At 37.7% G+C, this 17,125-nt stretch overlaps 1 protein-coding gene across 2 annotated transcripts in view; it reads right to left on the bottom strand.

Annotated features, from left to right (window-relative positions):
- LOC131149216 (plant cysteine oxidase 5) overlaps nucleotides 1–17,125 on the bottom strand; it is a 58,973-nt gene that overhangs the window by 18,428 nt on the left and 23,420 nt on the right. For both annotated transcript variants that reach the window (XM_058099466.1, XM_058099467.1), the window contains exons 3-4: nucleotides 10,406–10,551; nucleotides 9,761–9,908 (exon numbers count right to left, since the gene is read on the bottom strand). In XM_058099466.1, coding sequence (XP_057955449.1) covers nucleotides 9,761–9,908; nucleotides 10,406–10,551 — 294 coding nt within the window. The remainder of the gene's footprint in view (nucleotides 1–9,760; nucleotides 9,909–10,405; nucleotides 10,552–17,125) is intronic.

The following is a 17,125-nucleotide window of genomic DNA, read 5'->3' as shown; positions in this document are numbered from 1 at the left end:
ATGTATCCCTTATCCAGTAGCTCCTGTAGCTACTCCTTCAATTCAATCAGTTCTGTTGGAGCCATACGATACGGAGCTTTCGATATTGGCGCCGTCCCTGGAGTCAACTCTATAGTGAACTCCACCTCGCAATCCGGAGGTAATCCTGCCAAGTCCTCTAAAAACACATCTGGGAACTCACTCACTACGGGAATTTCCTCCAGCTTAAGTTCTTCTTTCGGTGTTTCTTTCACACACTTCAAGTACCCCTGACATCCCTTCAGAAGTAACCTCCTAGTCTAAATAGCTGAAGGGATACGTGGTGCAGAACGCACACACGATCCTACGAACTTGAATTCCTACTCCCCGGGAGGCCTGAATACTACCTCTCTCCTGTGGCAATCGATATTGGCATAACTGGCTAATAGTCAGTCCATTCCTAGAATGATACCAAAGTCATGCATATCAAACATAATTAAATTAATTGGTAATACTCTCCCCTGAATCTTTACTGGGAAATCCCGAATCACCTTGCTACATACAACTACTGACCCTAAAGAAAATTGTTTAAAATCTTAGTACCTCACATATTTGCTACAACTATAATACTATAAGACTCATTTCAATGAATTAACGTTCCTACTAACGACATACTCTGCTAACTTGATACTCTCATTCTAACTCAAATTTCACCCCTCCACTCGGAAACAAAACCATTAATGAATTGTCGTGATTTTCTGAACCCGTCAACTGATCTAGAAAAACACAGAAGTCCATCAATGGATTTTGTCTCCAAGCCTACGAAGCAAAACTCAAAAGTCCTATCCTCATTCTATACTCTGGTAAAGTCATCCATCCTAGTCTGCAGAACCTAACAACCTAGGCTCTGAGCATTTCCATAACCAAGCAATGTGAATCTCATCACATTTCCGGCTGATTAAAGCTCTTATACCATCTGTAACACCCTAACCCTCTTGGTGGGCTCAGAGTGCTACTATACATTCGTAACTTACATATCTCTGATACCATGCATATACAACCCACCCAAATAAGGGAAATCGGGTGTTTCATACTGATCTTCATAATCATGCACAGCGGAAAAACATGAACATACATTTTCTAATATTAACTTACCAGAGTTTCTAACTGATTCCTCACATACATCCATACATACTAAAACATAATCTGCTATTACAAACTCAAAAAGGTAACGTGGCCAAAGCTCAGTACATATACAGGAACTATCAAAACACTACACCCCAAAATCCCTCTAGCAGTCTAGGACCGATTTCCTGCAAGACTTGAAATAAGATTTGTATATTGGGGTGAGACACTTCTCAGTAAGGTAAATCATATTACATTAGTGTGTGACTTCATGAGTTTATTCCAGTAGAAAAGAGTTATACATTTAAATCATTCTCAATCCTGTAATATAGAAGATATATATACAATTGCTGCAAAAGATAGTTCGACGCATTACAAGCGAGAGTTCCTGAGATTAGGTAAGGTACAGGCACATACACTGTACAATCCCTCTACTCAGTACTCGTCGCTATGACTTTGCCCATTTTAGTTTCTAAATTATGTATATGCATATTGAACTCATCCCAACTGTAAAACATTGTAACAACACCATTTACTTCCCCCATGGTAAGAGTTGTGCATTTCGTAGACCCTAAATAGCCCTGATGGCCACCACACTAGTCACGTACTTTTTCTCCAACCCGACTTGGCCTTCACCATCCCGGTACGTAACTAGTGACCATCGCACCGATCGACTACACATAAATACCCACACTCAAGAATAACATGTGGTTGCACTGTATCTCTCTTTCTAGAGACGGTACCGTGCTCTCTTAGTAACAAGCTTTCTAAGGGGGTTCATATATCATACATACAATTTATAACATAAGTACCGTAACCTGTTTCCATTCCATAAAGCATTTAAGCAATTGCAATATCTTTCACAATCTCATTCATTCATTCATTCTTTGGTATAAACTGGCACACACGGCTCTTGGTTTAACCCTGTACATACATCTCCCAGTAATTAACCGGCATCTCTTTTATACATTTCCTGATAGTAATTTGGAACTCTAGTTCCCATATCTCATACTCATATTTCTCAGTTCAGTATACTTACATTTAATATCTCATGCCACACTCATTTGGTTTAATATGCAAAAGTATAGTAAATGGTTCGTAAAATATCATTTAAATTGAAAACAAGGGTTTCAAGCATCTACTACTTTAAGTTTAATACTTATCTGGTGAAATTTTCCAAATAAGTAGTCCTATCGTACATATAAACATAAACTACAGTTCTACCGGTTTAGATTTCGAAAACAATTGATGTAACAAATCTACTTACCTATTTCCTGAAAAATGACCCAAAACAGGCAAAAACCCGAAACCCTAACTTTTTGAACCGGCCGAACAACGAGATCCTACGAGCTGGGGGAAGGGAGAGAGAACCGAGGAGCACTAGCAGAGAGTTCCCGCGGCTAGAGAGTGAGAGAAAATCGATATCCCTAATTTTAGAGAGAGAGGAAGAGAGAGAGTTGAGAATTATATAAAAAAATACATAACTTAGCTCTTAAGTAACTATAAATATCTCCTCCAAGATATTTATATATAAATATCTAAAAATATCTCCTCCAAGATATTTATATATATAAATATCTATAAATATCTCCTCCAAGATATTTATTATTATATTTATTTATTTATTATTTAATATATATTTTGGGTTACTACATCAACTGGTTTAGCTCCCAACAAACCAGTCTCAATTAGCAAGCCGATGGTATATTTTCACTAAGATTAACTCAACCCTTTCCTAAATTGTACAATCTCAATACCAAGAAAGTAATGTAGAGTACCCAAGTCCTTGATATGAACTTTAACTTGATGTTGCTGCTCAACATCTGCAATCCTGCTTTGGTCACTACCAGTGATGATGATATCATCAACATTAACTACTAGAAGCTCCACACATGTATATCCTTTTTGCGGACAAAGACTGAATGATCAAAATAGCACCAGGTAAAGCCAAATGTAGAGACCACCACAGTAAATTTGTCAAACCAGGCTCAAGGAGACTGCTCAAGACCATAGATGGACTTATGCAACCTACATAATTTATCATTCTCCCCATAAGCAACAGAGCCAGGAGCTTGCTCCATGTATACCTCTCCCCACAAATTTTCATATAGAAAGGCATTTTTCACATCCAATTGTTATAAGGACCGATCAAAATTTACTACCAACAAGATCAACACAAAACAGAATTTAGTCGAGCAATAGAAGAGGTCCCAAAATAGTCAATATGATATGTTTGAGTTTACCCCTTGGCAATCAATCAAGCATTAAGCCATCAAGAAGACATTTGATGGTGCAAACCCAACAACACCAAACCAATTCCTTACAATAAGAAGATCAACCAAGTCCCATGTCCCTCAAGTCGTCAAGGCATCCACTTCCACATCAATTGCATGCTACCACCCAAGATTGGCAAGCACTTCGACATACAAGAAAGGGATATAAATAGAGGAAATAGACAAGACAAAAGAGCGTAAACTGAAACATAATGAGCAATAGAAAAAGCAACTAAAGACTGCTAAGTACATGTTTAAGTACCTTTTCTATGAGCAACTGGCAAATTCTTCACATTGGGATAGATCTCAAAAACTAGAAATCGAAACAGTGATGGGCAAAAGAAATGGTTGCATGGTGGTAGTGATGTCCATGATTGCTTTCCATCGTTCATAAATCATCAATAATTTCTCTGGTTCTATAGCTGATCGATTTGGAAAAAGGAGCAGCAGATTTTTTAAGAGGGATAATGGTAGGAGCAAGAGGATCAGCACATGAGGGGAATTCAAAAATCAATAATGGACTCAAAATAGATTCATCCAAGGAGGCCACTGCAATAGAGAAATTAGGTACAACTCTGATACCATCTTGTAAAGTTAGAGATAGAGTAGAGAAGAATAGAAGAAAAGAAGAAGAGGGGGGGTGGAGTAGAAGAAGAAGAAGAAAGCAACAGAAAAAGAGACGATAGTTTCATGGAGCCTTGCATACAGCTCCAAGTTTGCCCCCTTATATATTAATGATTATAAAAGACTCAAATGCAAAAATAACCCCATTCACACAACCTAATTAGTGAAAGAATATCTTTTCTTCTAACATAACCTAATGCCAATCCCTTCCATAGTTCCCCTCTCCTTTTATCATCAACCAGGCTGTGACATCCATTTTGTTTTATCTTCTACACTCAAAAAGAGTGCTTTCCTCCCAAAGCCTCAACTTCGTTTGTGACCCTGCAATCCCAAAAAATCAAGACGTCGCCAATTGTGCACACCCCCCCCCCCCCCCAAAAGAACCAGCTGCCAACATTCAAGCTTCCCTCATCCCAATGTTTCTTGTTCATGTTTTCTACTTTAGTTTCTTGTTAACATATTATATCTACCCTCCATATCGTGAGAAACCCCATCACAACCTTTCTCTTGCCAGGATCATTAAATCACCTCACATTCCAGAATATGATTTTGCACCTCATTAACAAATTGATTTCGAATTTTTCCTCTTCTTTAAATAGCTTCGCTCTATTAACTAGGAGTGTAGGCATGCAGCACTAGCATCCTCCATAGATGAAACTCCCAGTACACAAGATTGCCATTCCATTGGGCGTTTAGGGAGGGCAAGATGTATAGTCTTATGACTCTTACCGCGATGACTGGAAGGATTGTTTTCATGATGCTCTCTGATCTTCAAGTTTGGATATAACACCCTTTCCATTGAGTCAAGGCTTCACCTCAATGGATTGCCTAAATATTTACTCCAAACATATTAGTTGAGAAGGGAGGAGTGTGGTGAAGAGTATTAGTGAGGGTGTTGAGGATGTGACGCTGACTCATTTATAGTTTGCTAATGATAATATTCAATTTCTTTCCAATGATGAGATATGCGGTTTTGGTAACATGCTTATTCTTTGGCGAGTTTTTTTAAAGAGTGTCGAGTTTAAGAATAATCTTCTTAAGAGTGGTACAGCGAGTATGAACTTAGATAATAGGGGTTCTAACTCAATTAGCAAACATGGCAAGGGTGTCACCTACGGCTGGCCCATCCCAGAGTTGAGGCTTTTTCACCCTAAGGGGGCACATTACTTTTTTTTGATAAACAAAGAATTGAATTGAAAGAAAGAAGAATGTACATCAAAAAATTAGAAAGAGGAAGGAAAAGAGAAAAGAAAAGACAAGGAGAAAAAGAAATCCTCCCTTTACATCAACAGAAACTAGATACAAAGAATGCAACCTAAAAAACAAAAACCAAACTCAATGCAATAGGGCCAACCAATCCAGTTGCAAGTCTTTCAAAGAAACATGATGAAAACAAAACCATTTGTCAACACCCATAGTGACGCAGAATATACCACTCTACGCCAAAGAAAATTGTTAGTTGTAGCCACACCTTAGAATATTCTAGTGTTCTTTTCCAACTAGACACCCCAAATTATAGCCATAAGGGTGCAATGTCACAGAGCTTTCCTATCCTTTCCTATGCCAAACCCCTAAAATAATGATATAAAAGGCCTTCAAAGTGTATGGAAAGACCTAATTTTCACCAAATATATCAAACAACTTATTCCAAAGAACCAACATGAAAGGGAAATGAAGAAACAAATGTCCACAAGTCTCTTCACTCATACAAAGGACACAAATGTTGGGGGACATGGCCTTATTAGGTCTTCTCTTCTGAAGCAAATTATTGACATTAATTCTTTCAAGTATCACAGTCCAAAAAAAACAACTTTTACTTTTTAGGGAGCTTTAGCTTTCCAAATCAAAGGACACAAAGCAAAAGGATCCGCAGTCAAATAGAGTTGAATCACATGTCATATAGGTGAAAAAAGATTTACAAGAGAATTCCCTAGAAGGATCTAAACTCCAAAACCTATTGCCACTGCCCAAATGAACATATAAAGAATCGAGCAACCTGGTCATAAAAAGAACCATCACATTAATCTCTCTCACATTTAGATTTCTCCAAAAATGGAAGTTCCAAGAATGCCCATCTTCTTGCAAAAGAAGAAAAGTAGAAATCAGGGTGTCATGAAGATTCAATAAACAAAAAAGACAATAGAAAGGACTTGCTAAAGGCATCTCCCCTACCCAATGATCCTCCCAAAAGTGAATACGCTACCCATTACCCACTGTTAAGTGGACTTTATGAAGGAAATAATCATAAATCTGAGATACAAACTTCCAAGGACTCTTCAAGTACTGTTAATTCACACTTTAGCATCCCACCATTTTGTAACATTCCAAATTTACTGCTAATTACTTTATGCCAAAGAGATTAGGTTTTAAAGGACAGTGCCCTACCATTTCCCCACCAAAGAGATGTTTTAATGCACCAAGTTACCAAGACCCAAGCCTCCCTCCTTTTTAGGCCTACAAATAATCTTCCAACCTACAAGACGATCTCTACTACACTCTCCCCCACTCGGCCATAAGAAATCTCCCATTAATTTCTCAAGCCTCCGTGCCAATCTCAAAAGATTCTAAAAAGAGAAAAAGGTAATACATAGGGATGGTAGATAGAAAAACTTGGCTAAGGGTAATACAAACCCCTAAAGTGAAGAATGTTCCTTTCCACCCATCTAGTCTCCTAGCCACTCTCTAAAAAATAGGGTCCCATAAAGAGTCTGTATTGGGATTACCACCTAGGGGGACACCTAAATAAGTAATAGGCCAAATTCAAAATGACACAACCAGCTAGCCTAGCAAAAGGATCCACATTAATACCCAGACCCACCATAACGCTCTTAGAGAAATTAAATTTCAGCCCAAACACGTTCTCAAAAACCTGTAAGATAGTCAACAAATTAGAGAAGCAGCTTCTGTTGTCTAATAGGAATCATCCTACTCAATACATCTACCATGGTAAAAAAAGAGGAAGGGAGAAAGAGAAGCTCCCTATCTTAGACCCCTGGATACACAAAACCAAGACTTGGCGTCGCCATTTACTAAGACGGAAAAGACCACAAAAGATAAACATCCTCTAATCCATCTCCTCCACCTAGAGGGCACATTACTTCAATTCAAGTTTCATTTTTAACTATTCCTTTTTATGTTTGCTCCGTTCTTGCATTTCTTGAGAACATTGCATAGGTTCAAGAAATCAATGAGATTGCATGTAGTCAAGGGTAAGTGAGTTGAAGAAGGATCAATTGGTTTGCTAGGATAGGGTTTTCAAACCAACGTGTGAGGGCAGTTTGGGCTAGGGAAACCTATTATCCAAAAAGGTTTTGTGAGTAAATTGTTGTGGCATTTTACTTTGGAGCCTAAATCCCTTTGATGCAACATCATTTGCAGCAAATATGGGATCCAACAGAATGATTAGGAATTAGGATGCCAAATTTGGAATTGATACCACCACGTGACCCCTTACAAGTTTATTTATTAGATAAGTGATTTTTTTCTTCTCGTTGTCTTCTATTCTGTTTTATGTTTGCTTCTTTTGTACAGTCCCTGATAACAATTCATACATGTTTGAGAAATAAATCAATGATTTCTTGTAGTCACAGGCAAGAGAGTCAAAGAGGGACCATTTGGTTAGCTGGGATAGGATTTTTAAACCGAAGTATGACGGCAATTTGGACCTGGGAAACCTAGTACCCAAAACCTTTAGTGGGTAAGTTGTTATGGCATTTTACTTTGGAGCCTAAATCCCTCTGGTCTAACGTTGTTGGCAGGAAATATGGGATCCAACAGAATGGTTAGGAATTAGGATGCCAAAGTTGAAATTAACGCCACTAATGCAAGCCCTTGCAAGTTTATTTAGCAAATCTTTCATTTTTTTCTTCCTTGGGTTAGATTTCATGCTGGTAAAAGGGACAGAGTTAGAGTTTGCTTCTAGGACAATATTTTGATTGGAAATGCTCTTTTCTCTACAGTTTATCCTCACCTTTATCATCTTTTCAGCTGTCATATTGCTCTTATATCTGCCCTTTTTGGGTTTTTGAAGGAAATTTCTAATAACACAGCAATGAGGAGTACACCAGCGAGGAGTGAGGAGTAAGCTAGTTAATGCTAGTGGCAGCCCTCCAATCATCAAGTGATATAGGTCATAAGGAATTGCGAAAAAGGATCCATGTAGCCAACCCTGCCTAAAGGGACTTGGGGCTTGGTGGTTGCTTGTTGGGTTTCGGATAGCTTTGGGAAGTTCTTTTGCAAATCTTTTTTTAATCATGTCACTCGCAACTCTAAAAGTTTCAGTTTCCTTTACAGCATATGATTTGGAAAGCCAAAACCCCCAAATCAGAGCTTCTAAGTGGTCTTCAGGTTAGAATATCTCTTAAAGACTTGCCTCTCAATGTTTGTTTTATGGTATTTGGAAAGCAGCAAAACAAATGCTCATTCCTTTTCATTTTTTTTTTTTTCTCATACCTTTTTATATTGTTATTTCTCAAGTACGTATCGAGCAGGATTTCTAATGTGTTTAGGGAGAATCGGGAGTGTCCTACTTTGGAGAGCTTTTCACTTCAAAGATTTAAGGCTTTAGATGTAAGGAGGGGAAGATATTTGAGAGGTGTTCAACTTTTGCTGCAGCTCCTGATCTAGTGTGGGGCACGTTGCTATTTTATGCTTACCAGAACCAGACGGGTTGATACCTCTACCAGGCATAAATCAAGGATAATAAACATAAACACATACTTAATTCCAAACATCATCCACTTACCCACAACAGTCAAATTCAGCAAATATCACACCAATCAGCATGGATCAGTGACTGCTATAATGATGATGATGATGATGATGATAATAATTGTTTCGGACATATGACGCACCCAAAATGCTATCCCATTACAAGAAATAGAGATGCAGCATTCTTAAGTTCAAATAACATTAACATAATAAAATTCAAAGCTACTCTAGCACGATTAGCAAACACAATAAGCGCAAGCATAAGATAATTCTCTAAGAAGAAATAATTTACGACAGAATGGGACTAGAAAAGAAGTTCATTCATGAGCTTTTGAACAGCATAAGGAAACAGTGATCATTTGAGTCAATTATATGTAGGCAATATGATCTCACAAAACAAATCAATTCCTTCAAGCCTCATTTGGAACTTGGAAAACATCAAGGAAAGAAAAATATGAAGAAATCTACTTTTTCACTTTTGGCTATAAAGGAAGGCAAAGAAAACTAAAAAAAAAATACATACGAAATCAATGAACAAATTTTAATTTTTGATTTTTCATAATTTTCAATCATATTAGGATAAAGTCTAATTTTTCATAGTATTTGATGTAGACAGAAAAAACAACAGAACAAAATCTTTGATACAAACGGACCCCAACTGAAATGAACATTCAAGACACGAGGCAATACTTGATTTTGAACCAAAGATGAGTACGTCAAAGCGCCATTCACTTCAAAGCGCCATTCAATAACAAAAACACCAATTATTCTACTCAAAGTAGTGAAGTTTTGACATTATTTGAAAAAGATATACTGAATTCTTGAGTTGAGCTTAAGATATGAATATTCCAAAATGGAGTTTTTGTTTTTCAGTAGATGTTGAGTTTGATTAGTTTGCTGGTGCTGTATCAACAGCTAATTAGAGTGATTTTGCTAGTTTGACTCAGTTTTGCACTTCGATCTGGAGCCCTTGTTTCCTAATGTATTTCCTTTGCTAATAAAAGGTCTGCATATCTTTTTCAGAAAAAAAATTATCATGCTCGAAGTGGGAGATAGTTTAAAAGGCATACCTTGTAATGGATTAGAAGGCCTGGGCAAATCAAGCCAATCATAAGATTTCACATATAATGAACCATATAGAAGCTTGCTCAACACAGTCATTCCAGGATGATCATGAAGAGGTATGATAGAGGAAGGCGGCATGCAGAATATCCCCATCTGCAGAAAATAAACCCTGTAATTCAGTTTTGAAGTTTCTTTTTCTTTCTTTCAATTTTTTGTTTCTTTTGAGACAGACAAAGTAATGAGGTATTACACGACCAAAAGTTTGAAATCAAGATTTAAATTACACATCCTAAACCACCAAGATGTAATTGTTAAAGCTTGACATACATTGTGAGTCCACACAATATAATAGCTTAAGCTTTTTGGTAAAGTGGTGATCTGACATGGTATCAGAGCTAAAAACCAGGAGGTCTTGGGTTCTAGTCTTGTTGCCCATGTTTATTGTGTGGTGTTCAAAAATTATTGTATTACCTGTAATGGATGTTATTTATCAATTGTTTATCTCTCCACATGCTGTCAGGCTGCATGTGCAAGAGAGTGTTAAAGCTTGATATACATCGTTGGCTCACAACCTAATAGCTTAAGCTTTTATGTAAAGTGGTAATCTAACAAAAACAGTTATAACTGATACTTGAAACTCCTACACTTACAGAGAAGCTGTCACACTCATGTAAATGCAAGTATTTGATTGGTGGCAATGACCTATGACTCCCATTACGCCCATTTGAAGAACTTGTCCACCCACGTACCACTTGTGCCTCCTGTTCGAGACCTACATCAGATGGCTTGATTTTGTCTGAAATGGAATCAAATGCAGTGTTAAAGGTCATGAAGTTATTAATGATACCATTATCATAATTTCTACTAACATAGAGATGCTCGGAATCACAAACTATAAATAATAAATAGATAAATAAAATTCCAAAAAACAGTATAAATCATGGTGAAAGTCAAGAGGTAACATATAAGCAAGATTAAGGCATTTGAGAGGTTCAATTTTATCATATGTGTAGGCATAATTTAGCATGTTTGGATTATGTTATGCAATTTTCAGCATTTAGGGATTTTCTGTGTCATTAGTTAAGGATTCGCTAGAATTTCCCTAATTATGTTTACTTATTTAGGGATTTGATTTTATTTCTTTAAGATTGTTTCTTTATTTAGTATTAGGATAATGCTTGTATAAAGACTTGATGTGTAATCTTGAGAGACATTGGAATATTGAGCATTAAGCCATAATTGAGCAGAATTTTGACTTCATTTTTACTCTCTTTCATCATCCTTCCCATCTTTCTATTTTTCTCTTATTTTCCCACATCCTTCTCTTATGCCAGTTGGCTTACATCAATTTGGCATCAAAGCCTCATTCCAATCCTCTCTCACTACCGCCATCTAACCACCATCCCCCACTGCCAGTCTAGCCATCAGATAATCATCAGTCCAGTATTATGAGCCACACCCCAAACATACCCTAGCATTCGCCCTTTTCTGTACATGATCACCACTGCTAGGAACCCCCAGTTCTTCATCAATCTCACAGTGCGCACAGGGGGGGCAGAGAGAGAGAGAGAGACCTTGTTGCAGTTGACTACTATGATAATGAAGGAGAAGCAGCAGCAGAAAAACGGCAGAGAAATAAACCACCACCCCCCCTCCCCAAAAAAAAAAAAGGGAACTGCCGCAGCTACTGCTGTGTCCAACACCAGATCACCACCATCTTCATCACCAAGAGAGAAGGCCCAAATCTTCCTTGCTGAACAACTCCCAAATCTTCCACTGAAATTTCATTTACCTTCAATCGCAGGCCACTACCAGAGCACTATCATCATCAGAACTTTGCCAGCAATGGTCAAAGCACTGCAAGCTGCCTGCTGCACATCTCCACCATCACATATTTGTGGCTCTGCCATCTTTCCCCTGCATGTGCTATTGAAATGAGAACTTCCAAAACCCTAACCCATGTATTCACTCAAGGTCTTAAATTTCGATTTCGACTCAAATTTCGAAGCTCCAAAAGTACGGAAATTTCGATTTCAATGTCGATTTCGATTTTGATTTGAAAAAATAATGGAAACTAGTAGTAAAGCATGGAATTCTTTGTGAAACTTTAGAAATGGTTAACAAACATAAAAATATAAGTTTTAAGACTAATATATTACAAATTAAATACATCTATGTTTTGTATGAGGTGGAAAAGTCGTAAAATAGTATGTGTATCAAACATGTTTGTAAGATAATGTACATTAAACATATTCAATTAATGCAAAAGAAATTCATAAATCATTTAAATATTATTTATTATACAAATATTGATAATTTAGACATGAATGGTTAAATAAAATATTACTATAAGTTTATTTTTTCATATAATTTCAAAAGCACTTGTGATAACCTTTTGTTTTAAAAAAATAAATTAAAAGAGAAATTTCACTTCACTCTCAAGGTTTCAATAAATTTCGACAAATTTCGCTAAAATTTCGAGGTTTCGATAAATTTCGGATGATTCGTTGAGATTTCGATGGAAATTATGCAATACGGTAATCGACTGCCATTTCGATTTCGAAGGTGACGGAAATCGGAAATTTCGACGGAAATTTCGACAGTTTCGTGGAAATTTAAGACCATGTATTCACTTCTTTAAACCTTATTCTCTTTTGCAAAGAACAACAAATATAACCCATAATCGCATTAGCCCAACCAGCTTTTATTACAACCTGATCCACCTATATCAAACCCAAACCCATGACTGTCCCAGCTTTAAAGCCATTTGATCCTGTTCAACAACAATAACAAAAAATAAATAAAAAACAAAACAAAGACAAAAACAAAAACAGATTAGAAAAATCCCAAAATCAAAGCATAAGCAACCAAGGACCAATTCAAGTTGGTCCAGCAAGAGGTCTAGATAGATATCCATATCCTTGTAGAACAAACTAGTATAGGACAAGAATATTGCTCGAAGGAAATCAGAGAAATTAATAGCAAACTGACAAAAGTAATAGCTCTTTTAGATATGTGGATGAAAGAGGAAGTAGTTACAAGCAAACTACTCTGACATTCATCAAGCTAAGCAATCGGCCCAATATTGTTAAAGCATACAACATGGTTGACTGAAAAGAGTTTATTGTTGAAGAAGAAAAGCAGAGGTATATGGAGATGCTTAATATGCCCGTGTCAAAACCAAAGCTGCAACAGTTTGTATTAGCAACAGGGCATGAGAGTGCAAAGGATATTCCAAAATAGAAATATAAGCCTAAAGAATCCACAAAAGAACTTACAGGGATTGATGTTAGAAGAGATAGTTGTTTAGTAATTATGGGGTGTAAGTAGGGGTATTTTTCTCTTTCAAGTTGTTTTTTATTATTAATATATAAGAGGGCAGACATGGAGATGAACGTAACTCTCCAGAGAAACTGCCACCTCCTTTTTCTTGCTTTCTTCTTCTCTTCTTCTATTCTTTTCCTCTTCTTGCCTCCATCTCTAACATTACATCATGGAATCAGAGCATTAATCACCTCTAAGTCTGATTTTTCTGAGTTTTTTTTCCTGACACTGTTTACCGTTTTCGCTCTTATCTTCCCGTAATTAGCTCTCAAATCTGATTTTCTGGTTGGTTTGATAGCGTTCAAGCCTTCAAGGTCACTTTTCATCTCGGTTTCGCTGTGCAGCATTCTTAATAGGATGCTGTGTGTGTTCATGGTGATTTGCTGATATGAAGTGATGCTCTGTTCCTATAATCTGCTGTTGCTGTGTTGCCATTCGCTGGTTGGTTGTGACATGATGATGTTGTGTGTTCGTGATTGATTGTGCTGCAATCTTGTATCAGTTGGTGGTGGTTTTTGATTGATGTTAAATGACTTTACTTCCTGCTCTTGTGGGCACTCAGCCCTAGCTGCTGCCAGCCATTACACCTGCAGCTGTTGTGCTGCCAAGTTGTTTATCAAGTGCCTGTGGTGTTTGTTGAGATCTGCCCACCTTCAAATGGTCAAGTAATTCCTCAAAGGATATTTGAACTTATGTTCCAAGGTCAGAGCAGTCCTCTTGAAGTTCTGAAGTTCTGCTCTGTGCTTGTGTGTACTGCCTGATATTGCATTGTTTCTGTGTTGTTCATTCCTGATACTGTTGTGCACTTATTGTAGACTGATACTGTTAACATACAGATCAGTCATCAAATTGGTTGGATCCTCCAACTACCTGTTATGGTCTCAGGAAGTGTGGGTATATTAACATGAAAGGGGAGTCCAAATATTTGCTGCATCTCCTACATCTCCAGACTCCAGGGATTATGAAGATTTGATGAAAGAGAATGGCATATTGCTTATGTGGTTGTGGAATAGCATGGAGCCAAAAATTGCAGCAAACGTTGTGTTTCATAGAACAGCAAAGGCCATATGGGATGAACTACATAAAAGCTTCCCACAAGATAAAAATCAAACTTGTGTTTTTGACCTATATGAGAAGTTTTCAAATATGACCAAGAAGGTAAGCCCATTAGTGAGTATTATAGCACTCTAAAGTGTATGCGGGAGGAACTCAACATTTATCAACTAGTTAGTTCCGACATTGAGATGATTAAGAGGCAAAGGGCAGAGTTCTTGGGTTCCAAATTTTTGGCTAGGTTCTCAGAGCTTCAACCCATCTATGATCAAATTCTTGCCGATGAATCCATTTCATATACGAATGAAGCATACGGCTAGAATCCAACGGATCATCAAAGATGGCTTTGTCTTCTTCTTAGGCTTCTTCACATGATAGTTCAACCATGGTTAGCAGTACATTTAATTGTGGTTGGGGTAGTGTTAGACAAGGACAAGGTTTGGATGGCAGTCGTGGCAAAAATAGTGTATCATGATGAGGAGTTTGTCATGGCAATTCTCGAATTTGCACACATTATGGCAAGGACAATCCTACTACTGATCGATGTTGGGATCTCCATGGAAAACCTACTTGTTCCAATAAGTCAAGGGTGATTCTTTAGTTGACACTTCCAATACACCTTGCCACTCCACTGGGGAGTTGAGTACATCATCTATTGTGTCCCAAGAGAATAAGAGTTTTGTCTACATGGTTCAACAACTTCAAACCCAGCTTCTACACCTAGTACCACTATGGCCCATTCAAGTAAAACCAAGCTTCTTGGCTCTTCATCCTGCTCACCATGGGTTATTGACTCTAGTGTCTTCTTCCAAATGACAAGCAGTACTAACTTATTTCAGTCCATAAAACCCACTACTTTACACTTCCAAGGTTGCTTTTGTTGATGGTTCAGTTGCAACAGTTTTTTATTGTGGCAATATTCTTTCATCTCCTTCCATTCTTCTTTCTTCTATGTTATACGTACCTAAATTTCCTTTGAACCTGTTATCAATCAGTCAATTAACTAAATCTCATAATTGTTTTGTGAGCTTTCCTTCTCATTGTGGTATTCAATATCTCTAGACAAAGAAGAGGATTAGAGAAAGGCTTGAGAAGGATGTTCTGTACTATTTCGGTGACAGTGGTGGCAGACCCAGTTCTTGTCATACAGCTTCTTCAACTTCTACCCATGCTGTTTCTTAGATCAATAGCATGCTCATGTGGGTCATCCATCGCTTCAAAAATTGCAACAAGTTTTTTCTATGTTCAAGTCTATTTCTCGTTTCGAGTGTTTTGCATGTCAATTAAGAAAAGGCTCTATGTATATAATAGGAAAACATGCTAGGACATCTATTCCGTCTAGAGCTATGTCTCATAGTAAATCAATGTTTTATCTTATTCATGTAAATATTCAGGGTCCATGTAGAGTCAAGATTTTGACCGGTAATCAATATTTGTGTCTTCTATGGATGACTTTTCATGAATGACCTGCATCTATCTGTCAAAATACGGGTCAAAATTTCTTAATGTATTTATTCGATTATATGAGGAAACAAAAATCCAGTTTGCTATTAGTATCCAATTTTTTTATATGATCATGCACATGAATTTGTTCAAAATGAGCTTTAAACTTTGCACTTGCCCAAAAGAAATATTCAACAAACATCATATGTACATACTCCTAAGAAAATTCGAGTAGTTGAACAAAAATATAGACATTTACTTCACATAACGCAGTCTCTCTTTCATATGCGTGTTCTTTAAACTCTTTGGACTGATGCTCTTCTTACAGCTTGTTTTCTGCTTAAAAGGATGCCCTCTAGTGTTCTGGGGGGCAATTCCCTTCTCAACCATGTATCCACAGTCTCTCCTCATGTTGTTAAATGTTTCTTAGTTGGCTACTTGAAAATGAAAAGAGGATATAGAAGATATGATCCCCGAACTCGCAGGAAATATGTTAATGCAAATGTTACCATTTTTTAGGAGACACCTTATTCTCTAGTGCTAGGTCCTCAATGGATGAATATATTGGGTCCATCAATGATTTTTGGCTCCTCGGATGCCTTAATCCTCCTATCCCTACCCCTATCCCTTCAAATAAAATTTATGATCCTCCTCTAGATCCATTATTTATTGACCCAAAGAAACAATTGAGGGTTGATGAACAACCAAAAGCAGGCACAGACATCGTTACTACCATGCAACCACCTCTTCTACCCTCCACTTTTCACCTTCTAGTTCCAAACCCATCCTAGTGTGATTTGGATTTGCCAACTACACATAGGAAAGGTACCCAAACATGCATACAACAAACATTAATTGCTTCTCTCATTGCTCATTTTGTTTCAGTTCAACACCTTCCTAGTCCTACGTGTTCTTTTGCCTTGTCAATGACTCGTCTCTATCTCTTCATCACAAGCTGAAGCACTTGCTAAACCAGGGTGGAAACATGTAATGGATGTAGCAACAAATGCACAGACCACTTGAGGGTCATAGGATTTGGTGGATCTTCCTAACCTCTCTATCATGGTATTAAATAACGGCCGTTACGTAACGGAAAAACAGGTCACCGATTCCGTTACAGGCTGCATTAGCAACGAGCCAAAAATTCACATGAGTAATGGCCGTTACACTAACGTTATGGAACGTAACGTCCGTTACTCCACGTCACGGCCGAAAGCCCCTTACAGCGTACCTTGTCTCCTCGAATCTGCTCCACTTTGTGCGTCTCTCCTTCGTCTGATATCGTCATTTGAATCCTCCAAAGCCCGAAGAACCGAAAAGCAGCTTCGAGCCTTCGGACCCTTACATCTGCCGTCTGCAAGCTGAGTTCAGTTCCCTCTTCACTTGAATTGCTCTTCGATTCTTCATCTCCTTCGTACGTACAGCTTCGATCTGCTGATCTGAAGCTTCGAAATCCCTAAAACCCCGAAAATCTGCTTCGTACAACTTCGTCTTCCTCGGTCCCTCATTCATCTCCTTCGTCCAAGAACACAAAAATCAGCAAGCCTTCG

Source organism: Malania oleifera, chromosome 2 (assembly GCF_029873635.1).
Source record: "Malania oleifera isolate guangnan ecotype guangnan chromosome 2, ASM2987363v1, whole genome shotgun sequence".
NCBI lineage: Eukaryota > Viridiplantae > Streptophyta > Magnoliopsida > Santalales > Ximeniaceae > Malania > Malania oleifera.
Note: the sequence above shows the minus strand (reverse complement) of the source record. Positions and strands in the feature narration are given on the sequence as shown.